General features: G+C 37.6%; 1 protein-coding gene across 1 annotated transcript; it reads left to right on the forward strand.

Annotated features, from left to right (window-relative positions):
* Nucleotides 1-757: 757 nt before the first annotated feature.
* NKX2-5 (NK2 homeobox 5) lies at nucleotides 758-6,272 on the forward strand. The gene is made up of 2 exons (XM_069761993.1): nucleotides 758-1,168; nucleotides 5,063-6,272. The coding sequence occupies exons 1-2, from the start codon at nucleotides 871-873 to the stop codon at nucleotides 5,665-5,667; spliced, it is 903 nt and encodes a 300-aa protein (XP_069618094.1). The 5' UTR covers nucleotides 758-870; the 3' UTR covers nucleotides 5,668-6,272.
* Nucleotides 6,273-25,897: the final 19,625 nt, after the last annotated feature.

A 25,897-nucleotide genomic window follows, 5' to 3' on the forward strand; every position in this document is an offset into this window, starting at 1 on the left:
GCAGCAACAAAGGCAAATATTTGTGTGCATATATCCATATTCCATATACAAATAAAGCTTATATATACATATTCGTGTGTGTACATATGTATCGAACATTTTAGAATTTCTATTTATTTCGAAATACATATAAACTATATATAGTTAAAGTTTATATATTAATATGAATGTGCACACACGAATATACAGTGTATATATATATATACACTTCATTTATATATGTTAGCATATATATTTATATATACATAAATCTGTTTTTTATATATATATATGTATATGTATACATATATACATTATATTATAATCACATAGTAATCATGTTAATATGAAACAATGCATTTATATGTCACCTTATGGATTCACACACACACACACACATATATATATATATATATATATATATATATATATATATATAATCTTCGTGATCCAGTTCTGGAAGCCAGCAATAATTGCAGAGATCTACTTGCTAATTCATCGATCCAGTATGTGTTACATTGAGGCTAGACCTGCAGCAGCATTGGACCGTATGGTGCCACAAATACTGAAAAGGATACAAGATGCCCTTCTGGACTGAAAAGTAACTTTAATGGCGATCTCTGTCAGTAGTGCCTGTGTTTTGCTGGATGCCTATATTAGGTGGGCTACATGTGAGGGTCCCTGCGTCAGCAGGCCGGGTGTGACCAATGTGAGCCCCCTGCAGGCTGCTGTGAGCCCTCCTCCAGCCTTATGGAGAGGCTGCCCCTGGCTGCCCACCACTTACTTGGTGGAATGAGCTGCTTCTAGGACCAGAGGATCCTGTTTCCCCCTCTCTGGTTCTCAGGTCTGGGGAGGGTACATGAGTCTGTATTTGGTGTTTGTGTTGGTGCCATGATGTTTGCCAGCCCCATGACTTCTACTCCATTTTCTGTCAAAGACATTCTGAATCTAGAGCAGCATCAGAGTGGCCTCTCTGCCATGGACATCTCCCCCAGGCTGGACTCTTCTTCATGTATGCTCTCCAGCTTCAAACAAGAGTCCTATCCAGGGACCCCCTGCCTTCCTGAGCTAACCGAGGAGCTGTCCCAGAGGGACAACAATAAGGGCTCCTCTCCTTTCCCTGGATCCTTCTTTGTTAAAAACTACATGGAGATGGACTCTTCTAAGGAGCACAAAGAAGACAAGAAAGGTAAGGAGGGGGATCTGCAGATTAGAAGGGGTGATGGATGGCTGCAAGTCAACAAGAACCTGCAAACTCTGACAACCTAAATGACCCCATAATACCTGGCTACAGAAGACCACCTCTACAGCCTGACCCCATAATACCTGGCTACAGAAGACTACCTCTACAGCCTGTCCCCATTACCTGCCCCTTATTACCTCCATTGTCTTACTGGTCAGTGGTTATCCTCCAGATCTAATCAGGAGAAGCTTCAGTTCACAGACAACTGTCACCAATTGCTGCAGGTTTCTGTCTTCTAATACTAAATGGTTCAATGGAAAGTATTTGTAATAAAATATGAATTCCACCAACATTATAAATCAATGAGAATAGTTTCCACTACATATGGAGCACTCTGTGTACAATAATAATCACTATGTACTGAGATACTGCACAGGAGCCTTGTATTCATGGGTTGTATTTGTTATTCACATTTCTACATTGCTACAATTAGGAATAATAACTCCAATAAACTATTGAATAATTATTCCAGATATCTAAAATAGGTTAGAATAATTATAATAATAAAACAAATATAAATAGACCACTAAAATAAATTTGTAGACAGAGCTCTGCTGATATCATGATTGTATTTGGTAATGTAATAATAATAATAGTAATAATAATAGCAATAATAATAATAATAATAATAATAATAATAATTTTTATTTATATAGCGCCAACATATTCTGCAGTGCTTTACAAATTATGTCATAATTATTATTAATAGTCATAATAATAATATCAATAATAATAATAATATTAACAATAATAATAACAATAATAGTAATAATAATAATAATAATAGTCATAATAATAATATCAATAATAATAATAATAATAGTTGTAATAATAATATCATTATTATTAATAATAATAATAATAGTCATAATAATAATATCATTATTAATAATAATAATAATAATAATAATAATAATAATAATAATAATAATAATAATATGAATGGCATAGTGCTTCAACTGCAAGAACTGTTACTATCATGTAGTTATAAAGATAATACTAACATAGCAATAAGCTACAGAAATGTTTCAGTTTATATACTTTTATAATAAAAAAAAAGCTGAGTAAATGTTTCAAATTACTCTACTATTATTCACTGCTTGAACCTTGCAAAACTATTACTATTATTATTATTAATAATGATAATAATAATAATAAAACCAATGATAATAGGTAATATTTTAGTATAAATGTGTATATAAGAATTTCTTTTTAATCTTTATTGCAAATTTTCCTGAAGTTGAATTGAAATTTTCTTTAGCTAATCATAAATAAATAAATAAATAAATAAATAAATACCCAAATAAATAAGTAAAAGTAAAGATTCTTGGTCAGATCCTTTTTATCTGGGTTACATGAACACTGATGCCAAAATACTTTGCTCACGACCCTCTCAGCCAGCACGCATTGCCAATTCGTTTTATTTATTTATTTATTTTAAGAAGAAATAAGATCCAAAAACCTATTAGATGCTACAGGATTAAGCTATGAGTAATGGAATAGAACCTTGGCCATAACTTATTAATTTCCATGAGGTGCAGACTGATGCCAAATGTAAAATGTATCGCTGCATCAGTCAGGATATATTGTTAACATTTATATATTTATATATTTATTTTAAAGAATCTCATTAGTTTAAAGGAGCTGTAAAAAAATTGAAAAAAAAAACATTAATGACACAATATAACAATATCAATTTTACAATTTTTGTCTTACTGTTTGTACAATAGTTTTAGAGGATTATTTTTGTGTATATACTGTATTTCATACACAGAATATTATTCTAAGCTAAGCATTGATGAATACTTGCACAAGATCAAATGTAGGTCTATGCCACATGACATTTTGGTTGGGTCCACACCTGGATTTTGGCGTTATCTTACAGAATGCCAAATGGAATTTACCTTCAAATTGGATTTGTTGCATAAGTGATGGAAACGGAGACAGAAGGACATTACTAATTATCAATGGACGGATCTGGGTTGTAAAAAAATAAAACACATCACATAAAATCAATTTCTGTTCACAAAACAGAACTCAGATGGATCCTGTAATAGTGAATGCAATGCGGCCATTCTGCTTCTATTTCCATAAGTTATATTAGTTTTGCAATTAATCCTTTTGGATATATACAGAACTCCCGAATGCAGGTGTGAACATATCCTTACTTATGGATAGATAAGATATAGAGAAAGGCTTAAGGATGGCTCACACCTTGAGCCGAAACGGTGTGTACCTACCTATAGCATGGAATGTTTGGAGTGGGGCTTAATTTACTCCTGTATAAAAGATAGAGAGATATAGAATAGATAGATAAATAGATAGATGATAGATAGATATGGGATAGATAGATAGATAGATAATAAATAGATAGATGGATAGATCTATAGCTAGATAGATAATAGATGGAAAGATAAATAAATGGATAGATAGATAGATAGTTAGATGGATAGATGGATATGGGATAGATAGATAGATAGATAGATAGATAGATAGATAGATAGATAGATAGATAGATAGATAGATATGGGATAGATAGATAATAAATAGATAGATAGATAGATCTATAGCTAGATAGATAATAGATGGAAAGATAAATAAATGGATAGATAGATAGATAGATAGATAGATAGAAAGATAGATAATAGATAGATAGATAGATAATAAATAGATAGAGAGATGGATAGATAGATAGATAGATAGATATGGGATAGATAGATAGATAGATAGATAATAAATAGATAGAGAGATGGATAGATAGATAGATAGATAGATATGGGATAGATAGATAGATAGATAGAAAGATAGATAATAAATCGATAGATAGATAGATAGATAGATAGATAGAGAGTTAGATGGATAGATGGATATGGGATAGATAGATAGATAGATAGATAGATATGGGATAGATAGATAGATAGATAATAAATAGATAGATAGATAGATAGATCTATAGCTAGATAGATAATAGATGGAAAGATAAATAAATGGATAGATAGATAGATAGATGGAAAGATAGATAATAAATAGATAGATAGATAGATAGATAATAAATAGATAGAGAGATGGATAGATAGATAGATAGATAGATAGATATGGGATAGATAGATAGATAGAAAGATAGATAATAAATCGATAGATAGATAGATAGAGAGTTAGATGGATAGATGGATATGGGATAGATAGATAGATAGATAGATAGATATGGGATAGATAGAAAGATAATAAATAGATAGATAGATAGATCTATAGCTAGATAGATAATAGATGGAAAGATAAATAAATGGATAGATAGATAGATAGATAGATAGAAAGATAGATAATAAATAGATAGATAGATAGATAATAAATAGATAGAGAGATGGATAGATAGATAGATAGATAGATAGATAGATAGATAGATAGATAGATATGGGATAGATAGATAGATATGGGATAGATAGGATAGATAGATAGATAGATAGATAGATAGATAGATAGATAGATAGATAGATATGGGATAGATAGATAGATATGGGATAGATAGGATAGATAGATAGATAGATAGGATAGATAGATAGATAGATAGATATGGGAAAGATAGATAGATAGATAGATATGGGATAGATAGATAGATAGGATAGATAGATGGATATTAGATAGATAGATATGGGATAGATAGATAGATAGATAGATAGATAGATAGATAGATAGATAGATAATAGATGGAAAGATGGATAATAAATAGATAGAGGATAGCTAAATGGACAGATAGATGATAGATAGATAATAAATAGATAGATAATAAATAGACAGATAGATACATTTTACCATCTATTAATATTTCTTTTATTTTTACAGATCTCTGCTCTCTGCAGAAAAATTTGGAAAGTGATAAACGGGAATTAGAGGACCCAGACAGACCAAGGCAAAGGAAAAGGAGAAAGCCCAGGGTACTGTTCTCACAAGCCCAAGTCTATGAACTGGAAAGAAGATTCAAGCAGCAGAAATACCTGTCAGCCCCCGAGAGAGACCATTTGGCCAATGTTTTGAAGCTCACATCCACACAGGTGAAAATATGGTTCCAGAACAGAAGGTACAAATGCAAAAGACAAAGACAGGATCAGACTCTGGAAATGGTGGGCCTTCCACCGCCCAGGAGGATAGCAGTACCAGTTCTGGTGAGAGATGGCAAACCTTGTTTGGGAGAGTCCTCTCCCTACAACTCCCCGTATAATGTCAGTATTAACCCTTACAGTTACAACACTTATCCTCCCTACTCCAACTACAGTAACCCGGCGTGCAGTGGCAGTTACAACTGCAGTTACTCCTCCATGCCAAGCATGCAGTCAACCTCAGCTGGTAACAACTTCATGAATTTTAGCGTGGGGGACTTAAACACAGTGCAGACACCCATCCAACAAGCAAGCAGTGTATCTGCACTCCATGGCATCCGGGCATGGTAGAACTTGGCTAGGGGCCATTCTGAAAGCACTAATGAAAAATGGTGGCATGGACTATTTAGACTGGAAACTATTGGGGGAAAAAAAATCTGTCCTGCATCTTCTAAAAAATAGATGTAACTTTGATTCCTTGGTGTGAGATTGGAAATTGAGAATTAACGAAGGACAATCTGACATGCTGGACAGGACTGGCAATCAGAAGATCCACATCCGTTATGTTGTGTAGTGTTCATTTGTTAGCATCACCAATATATTTACAGATTATCCAAGTGTGCCAATTGGTTTATTTAATCCCAGAAGGCTTTAGCAATAAATACATTCACCGAAAGAGTCACGCTGACTACTGGGAGAATGTTCAAAAGCTCAAAATAAAGAAAATCAATTCCTAACAGTTTTGTCTTGTAGACGTTTGCTCGTTAATATCGATGATAAGTTACGCTATAGAAGATTCTCAACAAGCCTCACAAAATGTTAACAGGTTTAGTTTGGAATTTACAAAGCTATAAACCATGAAAAAGATAGTAAAGATTTAATATAATTAGCAGATAACTTAAAATAATGTTAGTTATTATATACATGGAACATTTCCACCATGTTTGACCCACTCTGGTCTACGTTACCGAGAGCCCATGATGTAATTCATGGCAGGACAGCAGGTCTGTTACTGTTGGCGCCAGTGGGCCTCGTGCAGGAAGTTCTAGGACCTGATCAGAAGAAAATTCATCTGAAATTCTGTTGTAAATAATGTTTTTTTTTGTTTTTTTTTTATTATATTAAATTATTTTCTTTTTCCCATTTAGCTTTATTCTGTGATGTGTGTACGTGACATGATGCATTTTAGTATCGTTTGTTATATTTTGCGTACATTCAGAATGCCTTTTATAGACTGTGGAGCTAAACATCTTGGAAAGATCCCATGAAAAATAAACTCAATGATGAGCACTGAGGTCATAAAACGTCAGAAATAAACATTTATTTTATGACACCTGTGTAAAGTATGGATGTATGTGCATATGGAGAAATAATACAAATTGCCAAAAAATTGGCCAAAAAAATTGCCGGTGCTGCCAATAGTTAACTTACCTAATTCATTTTAACTTAGGTAATATCAAATTTGTGAAACGTATAAAATAAATGCAGAGGCTACTTTTTACAATGTCACTTTTAGTACATCATTGTATGAAAATCAGCATAAGGTCTAAAGGGAAGACTTACAAGTTTAAAGCATTACATTTTGTCCCAGCTCGTTAAATGTGAGTATCTCTATCATCCAAGTTCAAAAATGGATTTTTCGAAATTAGATGTTTACTTTTTTGCATCCAGAGATTCGGACAGCAAGACGTTCATAAATAAATAAATAAATATATATATATATATATATATATATATTGTATTTGTGTATATGTCAATAAGTTCAATAATATTCAATTATATATTAAAATACTTTTTGGAGATCATCTTTTACTGACACTTGTCTTAAAAGTAGAACGATTTGCTGTCGAAGCACATTGGTTGGTTCTTACTTTGGATTTTTCTTTAAATACAGGTGCATAAATATATATGTATATATATATATATATATATATTTCTATACGTATACATACAAATATAAATATGTATATATACATAATGTGTATACGTGTCTAAATATATTTTTTAATATATATAATAAAAAATCAAAAATAAGAACCAACTAATGTGCTTCTATGGCAAATCATTCTACTTTTAAGACACACAAGTGTCAGTAAAAGATGATCTCCAAAAAGTATTTTAATATATAATTGAATATTATTGAATTTATTGCCATATACACAAATACAAAGTTTAATCATTCTCCTGGAAAATATCTTACATTTTCCTATAGGCCCTTTAAAATGTTATATACGGTAGATATTTTAGGCTCCATGTGGAAAGTGCTGCTCATGTTAAATTCGGTGCTTATTTGCAAGTAAATAATCCCTTTCAACATAATAAAAGTACAACTGTGGTCAAGAACAAGCTAGATCATATTAGTTATGAAATTAAGTTCTTTTTTTTATTCTGCTGCGATTATGAAAACTTGCTGTTTAGTGAAGTGACTGAGCTGCTTGCTAGAAATCAGCGTGACCTCCTTATAATAAAAAATCACCAGAGTTCCCCTTATACAGTATATATATATATATACTGTATATATATATATACTGTATAAGGGGAACTCTGGTGATATATACATATATATTTATATATATTAAAAGTTACGGATTCAAGTGCTACTTATTTTTATTTCACAGTGTTAGGGACTTACATTATATTATACAGTCATGTGATAATTTATTGTCGGAATTATAAAGCCTTGTTCACACAAGGTTTTTGGGGGAAATGTTCAACTCCTTCAGTTTAAAGCACTTTTTATGCCATTTTGTTTACAAATGTCGTTAGCAACATTTTTATTTTGAATCGATTGGCGCAAGTTTTCTTACGGGTGACTTTAACAATTTCAATGGAGAAAGTCTGAAAACTCCAGAAGAAGCATTATATTTAGATGTCACTGACCCTACCGAATTGTCAGAAATTAAAATATATTGTCAAATTGTCAAAATTATAATATTTTACTCTACATTTCTAACTAAAATCTGGCTACATACCTTTACACGGGAAGAAATGAAACAAACGCAAAAAACTGCAGACAAGAGCACCAAACCTTGTGTGTACCTGACCTAAAGAATTATTAATATGTTATATTGTGAACAACGAATCCGTGCTACCTAAGGCCTCATTCAGACGTCCATATTGCAGGTACGTGTTCTTTCTGTGTTTTTCACGGATAGACCATGTATCCATTATAGCCTATGGGTCTGTTGACATGTTCGTATTTTCCGGCATCACGGATGACAAGAGCCAATACAAGTCTATGGGTCAGTGAAAAGCACGCACAGCACAGGGATGGCATCGTATTGTTACAAATTCACAAATTTGTTGAACTATCCCTAATTCAATGTATAGAATTAGGGCTCGTATTCTCGGACCATTGGCCGTGCACATTCCTGATTTCTGATTTTTTTTTTCCTTGGACTGAGTCTGTCCAAGGTTAAAATCTCACCATGCACAATTTGCTTCCGATATTCAGATCGCACTCGGCCATGCAAGTCAATGAGTCCAGGAAAAAAAATCAGACCGCACTCGAATAACCTCAGAGTGCAGTCCGATTTTCACGTACTGACCGAAATTTTTTTCCATCTTCTCCTTATCCGAGAGAATTAAATCACATTATGATCATACTCTGATCAGAGTGTTATTAGCTCAATTCTCTCGGATGAGAGGAAATACGGTTGTGAGACCCCAGCCTTACAATGTATACCTGTAATTAACATGTAGACCCATCTAGATGTCAGGCAAGAGATTAAACAACTATTGACTTATCAACTAATATTTTAGAAAAATAGTAAGTAATGCTAGCCCAGCACAAAATATTGTTTCCCCCCCAAAATTATATTATAATAACTATTATTATTATTATTTGGTATTAAATAGCTGAATGTCAATCACTAATATCCACATGTGTTTTTTGCAATGCAATGGTTACATTATTGCCTTTCACAGGTGACCTCCGACCTGCTTTGCCCTCCAGAGGTCATAAGTGAAGAACGCACGTGTAACCTGCTATGCAAGTTTTTTTTCTTTTTCTTTGCTTCTGTTTTTTCTCTGATTCGCTTTTGCTGTCTCAGGAGGTTTTTTGTGCGGTTCAATGGCACACATTAGGTTTTGGGTTGTGCGTCAATAGCGTTTTTATTGTGATGAATTGTCCAGGAATTTATTGCAAACCAAAGTCTACATAACGGCACCAGGATGCCGTCTATCCACCATTAGATGGGTGCTGCGGTCGGCAGCCTGTGTATCGGGAAATGGTGTCCGATGGAATGTGTGTTGGAAGGATCACGGCAGATGACTTATATCAGTGTTAGGCTACATTCACACAAGTGTATTTTGGGTCTGAGTGTTCTTGGTAGAGAATACTGACATCACACGGACAGCACTAGGGCCAATGTTATTCAATTGGGTTGTTTGACATTACACAGACCGAATATCCGCATGGAAAAAATCTGGTCTGTTCTGTATTTCAGATGAGACACACCTATTTAGGTCTAAAAAAAATCAGATCAAATACGCATCATCTGTATAACATCCAATATATACAGATACATTGCCATTATTGACATAGGAATCTGTATTCGATTAACAATTGCTGATGTATAAAAATGGATGACAAAGTAGATGAAAAATCATCCATTTTTTTTCCGGATGAAAATCAGATGATTTTTTTTCTACACTCATGAACTTAGCCTGAGGCTACGGTCAGATGGTCGTAGATGCCCTCATCGAAGAGAATAAATATGACACTCTGAGAAAACTCTGATCAGTGTTTGTTCAGAGTGTCAGCTTAGGGTGATCTGATTCTCCCGGATGAGAGATAGCATAGGTGAGGAGAAGACGGAGGACAAAAGTTCTCCATCTTCTCTTTTCTGTGAGTCGGCAGAAATCGGACTGTGCTTAGATGTCCTCCGAGTGTAGTCCGATCTTATAGACTTGAATGGGTGAGTGTTTTTCAATTTCAGAGTCACATTTTTTCACTTGCTGGTGTGAGCGAGCCTTTATTGGGGTCATCTCGTCTAGTTCTCTGCATCAGATAGAGTAGTCAAAAAATAGGGGCACATCTGGAAGTGGTGACACATTAGAGTACATAGTGTCGTTGGGCTTTCAATATTGGAAATCTATTACATACTGTAATGTATTGACTACTTTCAAGAGGTTTAAAGATTATTCCCTTTTTTTTTATAAAAATAGATTTTTTTAACTCTTGAATATTTGAGATTTAATTCGCTAACATTTTGCAGCTGAAATTGGTAGGCCATTGAAAACAGAAGTTCAAAAAGTACAGGATGATCTTTTAAGTATGTCAGCAAGATAGTGCTGACATGACAGAGAGGTGTTAAACTTAGGAAAAACCATCCTGTATAAGTAGGTCTTACAAACAGACCTAGGGCAACTTCTAAATAGGAACATTAAAGGGAACCTGTCACCTGAATTTGGCGGGACCAGCTTTGGGTTATATGGGCGGAGTTTTCTGGTGTTTGATTCACCCTTTCCTTACCTGCTGGCTGCATGCTGGCCGAAATATTGGATTGAAGTTCATTCTCTGTCCTCCGTAGTACACGCCTGCGCAAAGCAAGATTACCTTGCACAGGCGTGTACTACGGAGGAAAGAGAATGAACTTCAATCCAATATTGCGGCCAGCATGCAGCCAGCGGGTAAGGAAAGGGTGAATCAAACACCTGAAAACTCCGCCCATATGACCCAAAACTGGTCCCGCCAAATTCAGGTGACAGGTTCCCTTTAAGAATACAAGTTTAAGCTGAAGACTAACATCCGATGAGCTAAGAGCTTTTACCAAAACATAGTATGAAAGTAAGGTGGGGTGTAGCTATAGTGTGTACGGGGGGGGGGGGGGGCAGATGTATGAAAGGAAGAGGGTGGTCACCTGGCTTCGGTTATATATGAGGACACCAGTATTATATACGGTAGGTTGGGGACCATGTTACAAATTTTGCACTAGGAGCAAGGAATCACAAGTTGAGCCTCTAAAAACCAATTGTTAGATTGGTGCTTTGGTCTAATGTATGTCTGGTGCAATGAGAGCAAAATCTGTAACAAAACACAACAAAAATTCTATTGCGCTTTTCTGTTTCAACAAAAAGTTGCTGTGACCTGAACACTGCCAGATCACTTCTCTCATTTTGCAGGTTGTTTATAAAGTGGGAGTTGCTGTACTTGTTACTAGCAGCCCCGGTTATTGATTACCTTGGCATAGCCGCACTTGGGTCCTGTACCTTTTACTGTAGCCCATCCGATTGACTTGAGTAGGACTGAGGCCACTTTCATACTTCCGTTGTTTGGCCAACGTCGCAATGCGTCGTTTTGGAGAAAAAAACGCATCCTGCAAAGTTGCCCGCAGGATGCGTTTTTTCTCCATAGACTTGCATTAACGATGCATTGCGACATATGGCCAACATGCAATGGATGCGTCGTGATTTTGTGGCCCGTCGTGATGAAAAAACGTTCAATGTAACGTTTTTTCGTTTGTCGGAACCGCCATTTCCGACCGCGCATGCGCGGTCAGAACTCCACCCCCTCCTCCCCGGAACACATAATGGGCAGCAGATGTGTGTGAAAACTGCATCCGCTGCCCACGTTGTGCACTATTTGCACAACGTCCGTCGGTACGTCGGGCCAACGGAAATGTGAAAGAGGCCTAAGTAGGACTACCAGCCACAGCCACGTATATGGATGAGCTGCCATGCCTCTTTAAACTAATATAAAGGGGCATCCCTTTAAAACAATTTATTGTTGGATCCCCACCAATCAATTACTAAGGAAAGGTCATCAGTGGCTTAGTCCCAGAGAACACCTTGCATAGAAATGTAGTGACTTTTGGAGTTTTTACAACCGTTCCACCAACTTTTTAAAAAACACACGGAACTCAGTGAACAAATATATGTATATATGTATAAAATTTAGCATGCAAATTGGCTTTTCAGAGAAAGAGGCAATTTGCCTATTAAATTTCCCAGAGGAGCATTGCACGGCGAATAAGCCTCCTTACCTTGACAAGCCAGAGCTGGTATGCCACTCTCCACAGGGAGATACCTTACCCCTTAGACCTAAAATTAAGCAGAAATTTACTGTAGTCCACTGCTGCTGCACATTTTTTGATACCGGTACAATGTCAATCAAAAAATGTGTCAAACTCATAAAAAGGTGCATTCTTATTAATTAATTAATTGCATACAAAACCTCAGCCTTGGTGGATTTCCTCTATGTTGTTTGTATGGAAATAAGTATTAGTATTTTGTTTTGGTCTGCTTATCATTTATTTCTCATCTATAACTATCCAATAATCCAGAATATTGGGCAATTTAAAGAGAACCTGTCAGCAGTATTTTGTTAAGTAAACTACAGACACTGTCAGGTTGGCGCTGTTACACTGATTAAAATTATACCTGCAGTGAAGAAATCCGTCTTGTGGTTCTTGTGTATTCAGTGTTAGAAGTTTTCAGTTAATGAGATGGCCGTACTCCGGGGCAGGACTGTAGGCAGAGTCTTATCTTCCTGCTCTAAGCCAGAGAAACCAAGGAAAGACCTGCCCACAAACATGAAGCACAAACATGTCCCTACTATCATTTAATTTTTAGACACACTTCCACCAATTCATCAAGACTTTTCCTCTGTGCCCCAGTCTTGATGAATAGTGTGTGCATCCTTTTAGCTGACGCGCATACTTTTAGTATGCGCGTATTTCTTTTGTGATTTAAGCTACTTTGTGGCATAAATTATTATGTATTTGATGGCCATGCCCACTCAGCTAAAGCTCACTTTTCTGAACGTTTGTGACGCTTGGCAGAATTGACATAAAAGAGCCAAAAGTCACACATTTTTTAACAACTATAATATTGTTTCTTGAATTGGAGCCAATGTAATCACAATGTGATATCGGCAGTTAATGAGTCCTATGGATATTATATGGTAATGTCATATACTCCTACTTCCCGTGCCTTCCCACATACCCATAAGTGAGGGATGAGCTATCCGATGGCCGGACAGTTGCGTTAGTTCGAAGTTTGTCCTATTTATGCACAGGTTCACAGAAGATATGCAGAAATCCACAGCCAATTTGCAATTAGATTAGTTTTATCTGCTTTGCACAACACAGATAATGTGAGATATTTAGTCACTGATTATACTGAACATTTGCATTTATACTAAGGGTAATCCTGCTAGTTCCTCAGCCATGTACAGTGTATTTATACACGGTGAATGACGTCTGGCCAATAATGGTAGAATGAGACGGAAGCTCTCGGGTGGTCAGAAAGGCCAACTGTTGCCTAATGTCCGTGGTGATCTGTAACTTGGCCTTACATGGCTTCATCCTGTATGGATTTCATGGTCTCTACTCATCATATGGGGGAGCTAAGTAGAAACTCTGAATGTTAATGTTTGCTATTGTCCCTGGTAAACGCTAATATGATTTCATATGTAATATATATACCGTATATATATATATATATATATATATATATATATATATATACAGTGGGGCAAAAAAGTATTTAGTCAGTCAGCAATAGTGCAAGTTCCACCACTTAAAAAGATGAGAGGCGTCTGTAATTTACATCATAGGTAGACCTCAACTATGGGAGACAAACTGAGAAAAAAAAATCCAGAAAATCACATTGTCTGTTTTATTAACAATTTATTTGCATATTATGGTGGAAAATAAGTATTTGGTCAGAAACAAAATTTCATCTCAATACTTTGTAATATATCCTTTGTTGGCAATGACAGAGGTCAAACGTTTTCTGTAAGTGTTCACAAGGTTTCCACACACTGTTGTTGGTATGTTGGCCCATTCCTCCATGTAGATCTCCTCTAGAGCAGTGATGTTTTTGGCTTTTCGCTTGGCAACACGGACTTTCAACTCCCTCCAAAGGTTTTCTATAGGGTTGAGATCTGGAGACTGGCTAGGCCACTCCAGGACCTTGAAATGCTTCTTACGAAGCCACTCCTTTGTTGCCCTGGCAGTGTGATTTGGATCATTGTCATGTTGAAAGACCCAGCCACGTTTCATCTTCAATGCCCTTGCTGATGGAAGGAGGTTTGCACTCAAAATCTCATGATACATGGCCCCATTCATTCTTTCATGTACCCAAATCAGTTGTCCTGGCCCCTTTGCAGAGAAACAGCCCCAAAGCATGATGTTTCCACCACCATGCTTTACAGTAGGTATGGTGTTTGATGGATGCAATTCAGTATTCTTTTTCCTCCAAACACGACAAGTTGTGTTTCTACCAAACAGTTCCAGTTTGGTTTCATAAGACCATAGGACATTCTCCCAAAACTCCTCTGGATCATCCAAATGCTCTCTAGCAAACTTCAGACGGGCCCGGACATGTACTGGCTTAAGCAGTGGGACACGTCTGGCACTGCAGGATCTGAGTCCATGGTGGCGTAGTGTGTTACTTATGGTAGGCCTTGTTACATTGGTCCCAGCTCTCTGCAGTTCATTCACTAGGTCCCCCCGCGTGGTTCTGGGATTTTTGCTCACCGTTCTTGTGATCATTCTGACCCCACGGGGTGGGATTTTGCGTGGAGCCCCAGATCGAGGGAGATTATCAGTGGTCTTGTATGTCTTCCATTTTCCAATTATTGCTCCCACTGTTGATTTCTTCACTCCAAGCTGGTTGGCTATTGCAGATTCAGTCTTCCCAGCCTGGTGCAGGGCTACAATTTTGTTTCTGGTGTCCTTTGACAGCTCTTTGGTCTTCACCATAGTGGAGTTTGGAGTCAGACTGTTTGAGGGTGTGCACAGGTGTCTTTTTATACTGATAACAAGTTTAAACAGGTGCCATTACTACAGGTAATGAGTGGAGGAAAGAGGAGACTCTTAAAGAAGAAGTTACAGGTCTGTGAGAGCCAGAAATCTTGATTGTTTGTTTCTGACCAAATACTTATTTTCCACCATAATATGCAAATAAATTGTTAAAAAAACAGACAATGTGATTTTCTGGATTTTTTTTTCTCAGTTTGTCTCCCATAGTTGAGGTCTACCTATGATGTAAATTACAGACGCCTCTCATCTTTTTAAGTGGTGGAACTTGCACTATTGCTGACTGACTAAATACTTTTTTGCCCCACTGTATATATATATTTGCCTGGATATTAATAAGGTTTGAAGTTACCTGGGGGACTTTGCACCCACTATCTTTATTTTTTATATTTCTTTTGCTGCACTATTTTTCTTTTTTAATATATATATATATATATATATATATATATATATATATACACACACAATGCTGTCTGCTGTGCATAAATGGACGCATAGCTATATTCCTATGGGTAATGAGTGAGATTTTCTGCTTATTAATGGCAGCCATCAAAATCTGGCATATACTGTGTATTTTAATTGTATAATTAATAGTGTAGGTACGGTAATAATTTGTATACTTTGATGCTTCCTGGATTTTGAAAAGCTTAGTTATCACAAAATAAGAAAAGAAAATACTAGTTTCTGCAGCAATAATTCACATTAATTTCACTCACTTGCAGATAACGGAGACAGACGTAAAACATCCACCAATGTTCAAAAATATCTAAAATAACAAGAACAAAAAAAATTAGTGTAGAGTGGTACTCCATAATCCAGGAGGATTTCAGAAAATGCAGTTACTGTGCCAAAAGTCAGTGAAAAATAATATTTTACATATAGCCATTGTCTTATATAGTCATGGATTGATTCCACCATGATGCGCCCTGCTTTCCCCATTTAAGATGCATATTGACATATTATCCATTAAGACATCACATGCAATCAAGGCACAGACCCTAGCAAATCAGTTTCATATTTATTTTAATTAATTAATCTATTTGCCATTCCTTAGCCCCAACATATTCCAAAGCATTGTACAGATTCACATGAGTTTAAATCAATACAATCTCATTATTATTGACACGATTAGCATTCTTTTACAGAAATCAATGTAAATAAACTAGATAGAATAACATATTATTTCATTTTGAGTCACATATCTGTCACTTTTGTGCTGCCTGTGTCTAGGCATGGGCATGTCAGCAAGCACATGTCCATGTGGTGCTTTTTTCACATTCTCCAGCACTTATATCCGCGTAAGACCATTTCTATGATTACACTGATTACAGCTACTGCGCTGGGGGTCGAGGAATGTTTTCGCTGCCGTAATGAATGTTACAGTTGTCCGTACTCGGGCGGACAGTCTGATGATGACATGTATCAACAACTGCACTAGGCCTCAGGCCACATTGAAATAGAGATAAAAGCCATTTCTAGAGATTAGGTCATACTTTGAAGCGAGCCCTAACATTTTTATTTTAAGCAGAATTAGGAGAAAAAAATATCTGCTTAAGATGACTGATATGTAGAAAGCCAAGTTGGATATTTTATAGATTGTGTCTTCTTGAATTTACTCCTAAGCTTTTGGGATCTATAATTTGAGAAAACCAACGTCCGCCACTCCTCAATAAAAGCCTGAAGACCTTCATACACAATAGACTAAAGTTGGCTAGACCGCCGACATTGGTGGAATCACCCCATAGTCTAATTTATATGGGGGTCTCCACATTCTTCCCTGACAATTGATGTCCTGCTGAACTTCACTTTCTATTTCCCTCACTTGAAACAAGCCACTATTAAAGGAACCTGGCAGCGAATCCCTCATAGATAACACAAGTGATCAACCCAACCAAGCCGAGTATGGGGAAGTCGGAAGAGATAGCTGCCAGCTACATAAAGTGTATGGTGGTTTTTAGGCCAGAGCTTAGTGGACACCAGAGAATTCTGACTTTCCCATATACATTACTTCCTACCATCTCGTACAATTTAAGGTACAACAAATCCTCCAAAGCTAATATTTACAAGGAAACGGAATTCACTTAATGTGCTCTGGAGATGATACACAGCTATAGTGGCGATATTAAAATCTGATATGTTCAGTGCTTATGTCACCAAAATAAAGTAAATGGATTATAATTATAGCCTCGTAAAACATCCCAAATAATTTGATAATCTATGCTTCTCTAGAGTGCCGTTGATACACAGATCTTTCCTTTAGGCTACTTTCACACATCAGGTTTTTCATTTCAGGCTAAATCCAGCGAATGTTGGAAAAACTGGATGCGGCGCAGATTGTGAAAAACTGATGCGACGGATCCGTTTTTTTTACGGATCCGGCTAGCCTATCTAGATTATTGCATAAAAAAAAATTGGAGCTTGCTCAGTTTAATAAACCGGATCAGGGCGCCGGACCCGCCATTTTCTGCATTCGGCACCTTCCGGCTCCCATAGGCTTCCATTCTAGCAAACAGCCGAAAGCGCCGGATCCAGCGCTTCAGGCTTTTTCGCCGGAGACAAAAAACGTTACAGTAGATGTTTTTTCCAGATGCCGGAATCGAGTGTACGCCAGATCCAGCATCAAACTGGAAGGAACGCCATCCGGCGCAATCCGGCGCTAATACAAGTCAATGGGGGAAAAAACAGATCTGGTTTTAATTTTTCAGGTTCCGGTTTTTCTCTCGAGAGCCGGATTTAGCCTGAAGCAAAAAACCTGATGTGTGAAAGCAGCCTTAATCGCTAATTTCTGGTAAATTCATAAAGGTAATCTGCAATAAGGAAAACTTAGAGAATTGTGTAAATCGCTCAAATATCTTTCATCTTTTTTTTGATTCCCATGTGTATTTATTTTGTTCATTTTTTTAAATCTTTTTTTTTTTGTTATTCTTTTACGTTTTCTTTCATTCTTATTCCCATATATTATTATTTTTGTAACTCAAGCATGGTAGTAAAACAATAAAAAGAAAAAGGGAAAATAATGCTAATGTATTTCCAGACAGATCCAAAATTGTGGCATACTGCATTTTTCTATCTTGGAGGCCAATGCATAAAGTGAACAAATCAGTTTAGGCTTAGGCATAAAAACAACTGGGAAGGACACAATATAATAGCTAAATATAATATCAGCATGATGCCAATTTAAAATATTGTTCAATTCTGTAAATAACGTGAACATTTTAATCCATATATATGTGATAAAATAAATAAGCAATATAATAAACTGATAGATTGTAAGAATTTTTATTTTAATGACATAAATACTTCTATACCCCAAAATGATGAAAGTATTTTAGAGGAGTGATTCCTTTAACCAGAAAAGTTAGATTTGTAAGTTTTAGAAGTAACCAAGCCTGATGCGTACAAATATATTTTTTTCAGTTAATAAAGGTATCACTCCAAGAAATTTGTGGGCATAAAATTATTTAAATAGAGTTTTCTGGCTAACACGGTACTACAATATAATTTTTTATTATGCATGATAGTGATTTATCAAGCAACACTTTTTGCATGTACAATGTTAGATCAGTAAAAGTCGAAGCGAACATGAATCGTGTTCAAATGAACAAATTAAAAAATCTCATTCCCTATTATAACAACCTAAGACATTATATATTTATTTGCTTTTTTTAATCACTATTCTTCTATTAAAATTAATTAAACATTAAATGTTTGTTTTCCGGCATAAGAAATACAAACCGGCAATCTCCAATATGAGATTTTATAAGTAAGATGCATGCGTGTTTTTGTAGAGAGGCAGTTTTATAGATTTAGAAGTTTGTTATGTACTTGAACTGTAACCTTTTGGTCTTCCCTTAACCTTTTCACAGAATGACTTGTAGAAAAAAATAATATATATGTATGCCCAGGCGTATATTGTGCAGAAAGTGTAGTGTAGACTCTGGTGATGGACTGGTTAAGGAGAAGGAAGTTTCCCAGGAGCAAAGTGAAGAGGGGCCAGAGATTCACCTAGGATAAAAAGGCGCTGACTTTAATTACCCTTAAGTATTACAGTAGTTACTATCAAATGTCAATTATTGGAGTGAGAAACAACAAACATTGTAATTCACATACAGTCAAAACATCCTCTAAGTGTTTGAGATGTTATCAGTTGTTGATAACGCAATTAGAGAGTCCTGTAGCAGCTCCTTGCCCCACTATCTGCCCCATCAGTAAACAGAGCAGGAGACAGCATGGCTGTGTCCTTGGGACACAGGATGGGAAGCCGTCAGGGAACTGGAGCTTCTTTCCTGTCACCCAAAGAGCTTGTCTACAACACCTTCCATACCATAGATACAGGCCGACTCTGGGGACAGTGATGGCTGATACAATTTTACTGATTCCAAATCAATTCTCCTACAGACAAGTCCATACTGCTCTTTACTGGTGCTTGGGAACTTTTCCATTGTGTGGCTACACAACTTAACCAAAGGTCAAGAAGATATGGCTGGACATAAACCAATGCCACTTCACTTTGGTTAGAGGGAGTGACAAAACAGTAAACTAATAAATAAATACACCAAACAAGGAGAAAGTTGTGTCCAAAAATGCCAAAAACTATAAAAGTATATTAACATACAGTACAGACTAAAAGTTTGGACACACCGTCTCATTTAAAGATTTTTCTGTATTTTCATGACTATGAAAATTGTACGTTCACACTGAAGGCATCAAAACTATGAATTAACACATGTGAAATTATATACTTAACAAAAAAAGTGTGAAACAACTGAAAATATGTCTTATATTCTAGATTCTTCAAAGTAGCCACCTTTTGCTTTGATGATTGCTTTGCACACTCTTGGCATTCTCTTGATGAGCTTAATGCCGCTTCCACAGGGGGTGTGATAAATAAATACAACTGACACCAACATTTATGTTTTATCCTGGTATTTGTGACTTGTAAAGAAAAAGAGACAAAGAGTTTGCCAATTTGACGAGATAATCCGTTTACTAGTAATAATTCTGAAAATAATATATTAATTATGCAACACTGACTTTTGTACAGGCGAATGGACCCCATATAATAAAAGATGTGTATACTGAAATAGGTTCACTTTCACATGCTCCTCCATCCAGAGAATGCAGGGCACTAAATGGTCATAGATACATGTTGAGGGAGAGAAGGGTAATGCAACCTTATATTATTGGATTTCCACTATTTTTCAGATTAGGAAGCCCCAGGAAAAGAGGAATGTGTATTAGCATCCATCTCTAAACTATATGGCCAAAGGTACTATTGCTGCAGTGTCGATCTAATAAAAGTGTACTTGTAGCTAAGGAAAAGTGAGTCCTATAAGTAATACTCAATTGTGGTCTCCTCAAAAATTTGTATTGAATTCATCTGCATCGCAGCTCATTCATCATTTTCACTTTTCGTTTCCTTTAAAGGGAATATTTGGCTGTCCCATACTGTGCATTGCTGCTATTATTGCAGATCCACATTGCTCATGGAGTGGGCGACAAGGCTAACCTTGCCCGGTCCTCTCATATGCTGGTCCCCACAGTATATACCTTTACTCTCCTTATGCTATACAGAATATTTGTAAATCATTCAGCTGCCGCGATGAAAACTAAATCTCCGAACACTAACAAATACTCGGAGATCACCCGAGCGTGCTCGGGAAAACCCGAGCAACGAGTATACTCGCTCATCACTAATTGTAAACAGTTAAAGAAGCACTCTCATCCCCACGTTTATACTATATATAATATACTACAATCATCATATTATACAGCACTGTGTACTTACAGTTGCTCATTTTTCCATTCTCTTTTCCATTTGGTCTATGACATCATATGATTAAAAACTGACTAGCTGAATCATTCTCAGCTCTACAAGGAAACAGGAGGTCAATTTTCCAGTGCATGAGTCATGAGTCACTGCAAAAGTCCCTGCCAGGTGGAGGAACAGGGCCGCTGGGTCAGAAGTTGAAGAAAGAAATGAGTGACGCAGTTGGTTTTTTTTTCCTATTTATGCATAGAGCAGAGAAAAGAAGAATTAGCTGGTAGAAAGGCAAAATTAGCAATTGTATGAGCACAGTGCTATATAATATGATGATTGCAATATATTAAGAGGAATAAAAACGTTGATGGGAGTGCTTCTTTAAAAACTTAGCTTTGAGCTGCTTTATTTATGTGTCTTCCTATTGTGTATTTGTCCTCACAATGCATTATTTTGTTATTGATTGCAAAATAAGCATATACATAATATTGTTGCCACAATTCTGCCTATAGATGTGTCTGGAAGCAGTGAGTGACAATTCAGCTGTCCAATCTAGGACAGGGGCATGATGAGCTCAGCTCAGCCATGACAGTTTAGCTGTCCATTCAGGGCCGGTGCTTGCTCCATGTGTTTGCTATTCAAGTGATTACCTAGCTATTTAGCTGCTCTCTACCTCCAATTAGTGCCAGTTGTAGCTCAGCTCAAATGGTGTGCCCTTGCTCTGTTTTCTGTGTACCTGTATTTGATCATTGCTGACTGACCTTGGAGCTTGCCTTTGACCATCCGTTTGCCTTGCCCTTTTGTGTTGATCCGCTACCTTCACGGTATTCTGATCATGGACTGTGACCTGAATACTCCTTTGTCTTACCCATTTGTTTACGACAAGCTCTCTTGGTATCTGACTTCATGGCTACTCAGCCTTAAGGTACCGTCACACATAACGATATCGTTAACGATATCGTTGCAACGTCATGCTTTTGGTGACGTAGCAACCATCCCGCTAACAATCTCGTTATGTGTGACAGCGACCAACGATCAGGCCCCTGCTGGGAGATCGTTGGTCGTTGGGGAATGATCAGGACCATTTTTTGGTCGCTGATCACCCGCTGTCATCGCTGGATCGGTGTGTTTGATGCCGATCCAGCGATGTGTTCACTTGTAACCAGGGTAAATATTGGGTTACTAAGCGCAGGGCCGCGCTTAGTAACCCGATATTTACCCTGGTTACCATTGTAAAAGTTAAAAAAAAAAACACTACATACTCACATACTCTGATGTCTGTCACGTTCCCCGGCCTCCACTGTGTCAGCGCCGGCCGTAAAGCAGAGCACAGCGGTGACATCACCACTGTTACTGCCGGCGCTGACAGTCAGTGCAGGGAAACTCTCGGCAGCAGCGCGTGCATTAGTAGCGCTCTTGCAGAAAGCAGTTTTAACCCTGTGGACGCCGGCGGGGGACGTGACAGACATCAGAATGTGAGTATGTAGTGTTTTTTTTTTTTACTTTTACAATGGTAACAAGGGTAAATATCGGGTTACTAAGCGCGGCCCTGCATTTAGTAACCCGATGTTTACCCTGGTTACCCGGGTGCTGCAGGGGGACTTCGGCATAGTTGAAGACAGTTTCAACGATGCCGAAGTCGTTCCCCTGATCGTTGGTCGCTGGAGAGAGCTGTCTGTGTGACAGCTCTCCAGCGACCACACAACGACTTACCAACGATCACGGCCAGGTCGTATCGTTGGTCGTGATCGTTGGTAAGTCGTTTAGTGAAACTATACCTTTACGGTTTGTCCATTAGTAATGACTAGCGTCAAACTTTTTACATAAACAAGTGTGGTTAAAATGAGGCTAATCATCACTCTCCTTTCTATTCCCTCATTTCAGTAGTAATTCTTCCTTGAGAGGAAGACATGATTATTGTGAGACATACTGGTTTGCTAGACATTCACTGTCTGACAACTCAATTGGCAAAACTGCGTTTTTTTAGTCAGTGGATCTATAGAACTTTGATGGACAAATATGGCTTAAAGAGTAACCATCATTTTAATTTCATAAATAGTACAAGTGAAAATAAGAAACTTTGCAATATATAGTATCTTATCAGAAAAATCGTATTCTTTCTCTGTAACGACTGATCATACGCTGCCATAATTCTCAATTAATGGGTAAAATCTATATTCAATAAAGACATACTTTTACATTACTGACATAGACGATGGCAGTTCGTACTAATAAGTAGAGGGGAGAAGGGGAATTGAGTTAAGGTACCTTCACACATAACGATATTGTTAACGATATCGTTGCTATTTGTGACGTAGCAACGATATCGTTAATGAAATCGTTATGTGTGACAGCGACCAACGATCAGGCCCCTGCTGGGAGATCGTTGGTCGCTGAATAAAGTCCAGAACTTTATTTCGTCGCTGGACTCCCTGGAGACATCGCTGGATCGGCGTGTGTGACACCGATCCAGCGATGTCTTCACTGGTAACCAGGGTAAACATCGGGTAACTAAGCGCAGGGCCGCGCTTAGTAACCCGATGTTTACCCTGGTTACCATCCTAAAAGTAAAAAAAACAAACACTAGATACTTACCTACCGCTGTCTGTCCTCCAGCGCTGCGCTCTGCACTCCTCCTGTACTGTCTGTGAGCCGGAAAGCAGAGCGGTGACGTCACCGCTCTGCTTTCCGGCTCCCAGACAGTACAGGAGGAGAGCAGAGAAGCAGAGCGCAGCGCTGGAAGACAGACAGCGGTAGGTAAGTATCTAGTGTTTGTTTTTTTTTACTTTTAGGATGGTAACCAGGGTAAACATCGGGTTACTAAGCGCGGCCCTGCGCTTAGTTACCCGATGTTTACCCTGGTTACCGGCATCGTTGGTCGCTGGAAAGCGGTCTGTGTGACAGCTCTCCAGCGACCAAACAGCGACGCTGCAGCGATCCGGATCGTTGTCGGTATCGCTGCAGCGTCGCTCAGTGTGAAGGGGCCTTTAGAGGGAGACCTCCTCCCTCCTCCCATCTACATAGAATCTTATCTTCTATCTCCTATTTCAGTAATGTAAAAGTAAAGGTACCGTCACACTCAGCGACGCTGCAGCGATGTAGACAACGAGCCGATCGCTGCAGCGTCGCTGTTTAGGTCGCTGTAGAGACGTCAAACACAGCAACTCCAGAACGATGCAGGAGCGATCCAGTGACGTAACGGCGACTCACTTATCGTTCACGCTCCATGTGAAAACATTGCTGGCATCATTGATTTTGCTGTCAAACATGACGATACATGCCGACCTGACGACCAAATAAAGTTCTGGACTTCTAGCTCCGACCAGCGATATCACAGCAGGATCCAGATCGCTGCTGCGTGTCAAACACAAAGAGATCGCCATCCAGGACGCTGCAACGTCACGGATCGTTGTCGTTCTCGTTGTAAAGTTGCTGAGTGTGAAGGTACCTTTAGGGTATGTGCCCACGCTGCAGATTTTCCTGCGGATTTTTCCGCAGCGGATTTGGAAAATCCGCAGTGCAAAACCACTGCGGATTTTCTTGCGGTTTGTTCTGCGGATTCTTCTGCGGGTTTTCACCAGCACTTTCCTATTGGTGCTGGTTGAAACCCGCTGCGGAATCCGCAGAAACAATTGACATGCTGCGGAAAATAATCCGCAGCGTTTCCGCGCGGCTTTTTCTGCAGCATGTGCACAGCGTTTTTTTTTTCCCATAGGTTTACATTGTACTGTAAACTTTGGGAAAACTGCTGCGGATCCGCAGCGGCCAAATCCACTGCGGATCCGCAGCAAAATCCGCAGCGTGTGAACACAGCCTAATTAGTCTTTACTGAATATAGAATTTTGAAAAAGAAAGATCAGTTCTGGAGGAGAAGGAAGCAGATCTCTCTCTAGTAAGATATATTATAAAGTACTAGTGATTTATGAAATTAAAATTACTACGACGGCTACTCTTAACTGTTGAATCTAGATTAGCATTGAGGGTGACAAGGAGTTGGCAGTCGTTATACCAAGCCATTTCCCATTCAGACGGCATTAAATAGTTTTTATACCTTAGCATCTTGCTACTAGGTGGATATTTACCTCTTGGACCCCTAACATTAGCAGAATTAAGGTGTCGCACTTGAACAGGAGGTGCGGAGACTGAATTTCAGTGCCCTGCATAGTGCAAGGGTTGAGAACAGAGAAAATGTCCAGTGGACTCTGTAATGTAAAGTGCTGCTAAATATGGTGGCATTATAGAAATAACAAATATTATTGTTATTATTATTATTATATTATTACCAATATGCTAACAGTTTTATAAGGATTAAAAAATTTATGACACATATAGGTGAATGCTTGAAAATCAGATGGATGGCAGCTGGGTAGCCAATTGTACGTAAATTTACGGACAGTCCGCAAAAAATTGGTGCTTATTCATGCTGTCTGTAGTAATATATAGCTCCATCCAGGAAAGTTGTGTATACAATGTGTAGTCCAGTGGAGCTTGCATAACTATATATTACAATGGAGTTCAAGCTATTTAGTGTATACCATATTTATATACAATTCTCTACACTATAGACCAGGGGTCCCCAACTCCAGTCCTCAAGGCCCACCAACATGTCATGTTTTCAGGATTTCCTTAGTCTTGCCCAGGTAATAATTGCATCACCTGTGAAATGCAAAGGAAATCCTGAAAACATGACCTGTTGGTGGGCCTTGAGGACTGGAGTTGGGGACCCCTGTTGTAGACTATAGAGTCAAACACAACTCCACACTACAGTGTATAGTTATACAATGCTCATAAAAATAAAGGGAACACTAAAATACCACATTCTAGAAATCACTGAATTAAATATTCCAGATGCAAATCTTTATTACATAGTGGAATGCGTTGAGAACAATAAAACATAAAAATGATCAATATAAATCCAAATTAATATCCCATGGAGGTCTGGATTTGGAATGATACTCAAAAGCAAAGTGAAAAAATCAAATTACAGGCTGATCCAACTTCAGTGGAAATGCCTCAAATCAAGAAAATTATGTTGAGTGGTGTCTGTGGCCTC

This window comes from Ranitomeya imitator, chromosome 4 (genome assembly GCF_032444005.1).
Source record: "Ranitomeya imitator isolate aRanImi1 chromosome 4, aRanImi1.pri, whole genome shotgun sequence".
NCBI classification, from domain to species: Eukaryota; Metazoa; Chordata; class Amphibia; order Anura; family Dendrobatidae; genus Ranitomeya; species Ranitomeya imitator.

What these genes read in the sequence shown, in the direction of transcription:
- NKX2-5 (XM_069761993.1), top strand. Translation starts at nt 871, where the DNA reads ATGATGTTTGCCAGCCCCATGACTTCTACTCCATTTTCTGTCAAAGAC. An exon ending in GCACAAAGAAGACAAGAAAG is followed by an intron (nt 1,169 to 5,062) that starts GTAAGGAGGGGG and finishes TTATTTTTACAG; the next exon opens with ATCTCTGCTCTCTGCAGAAA.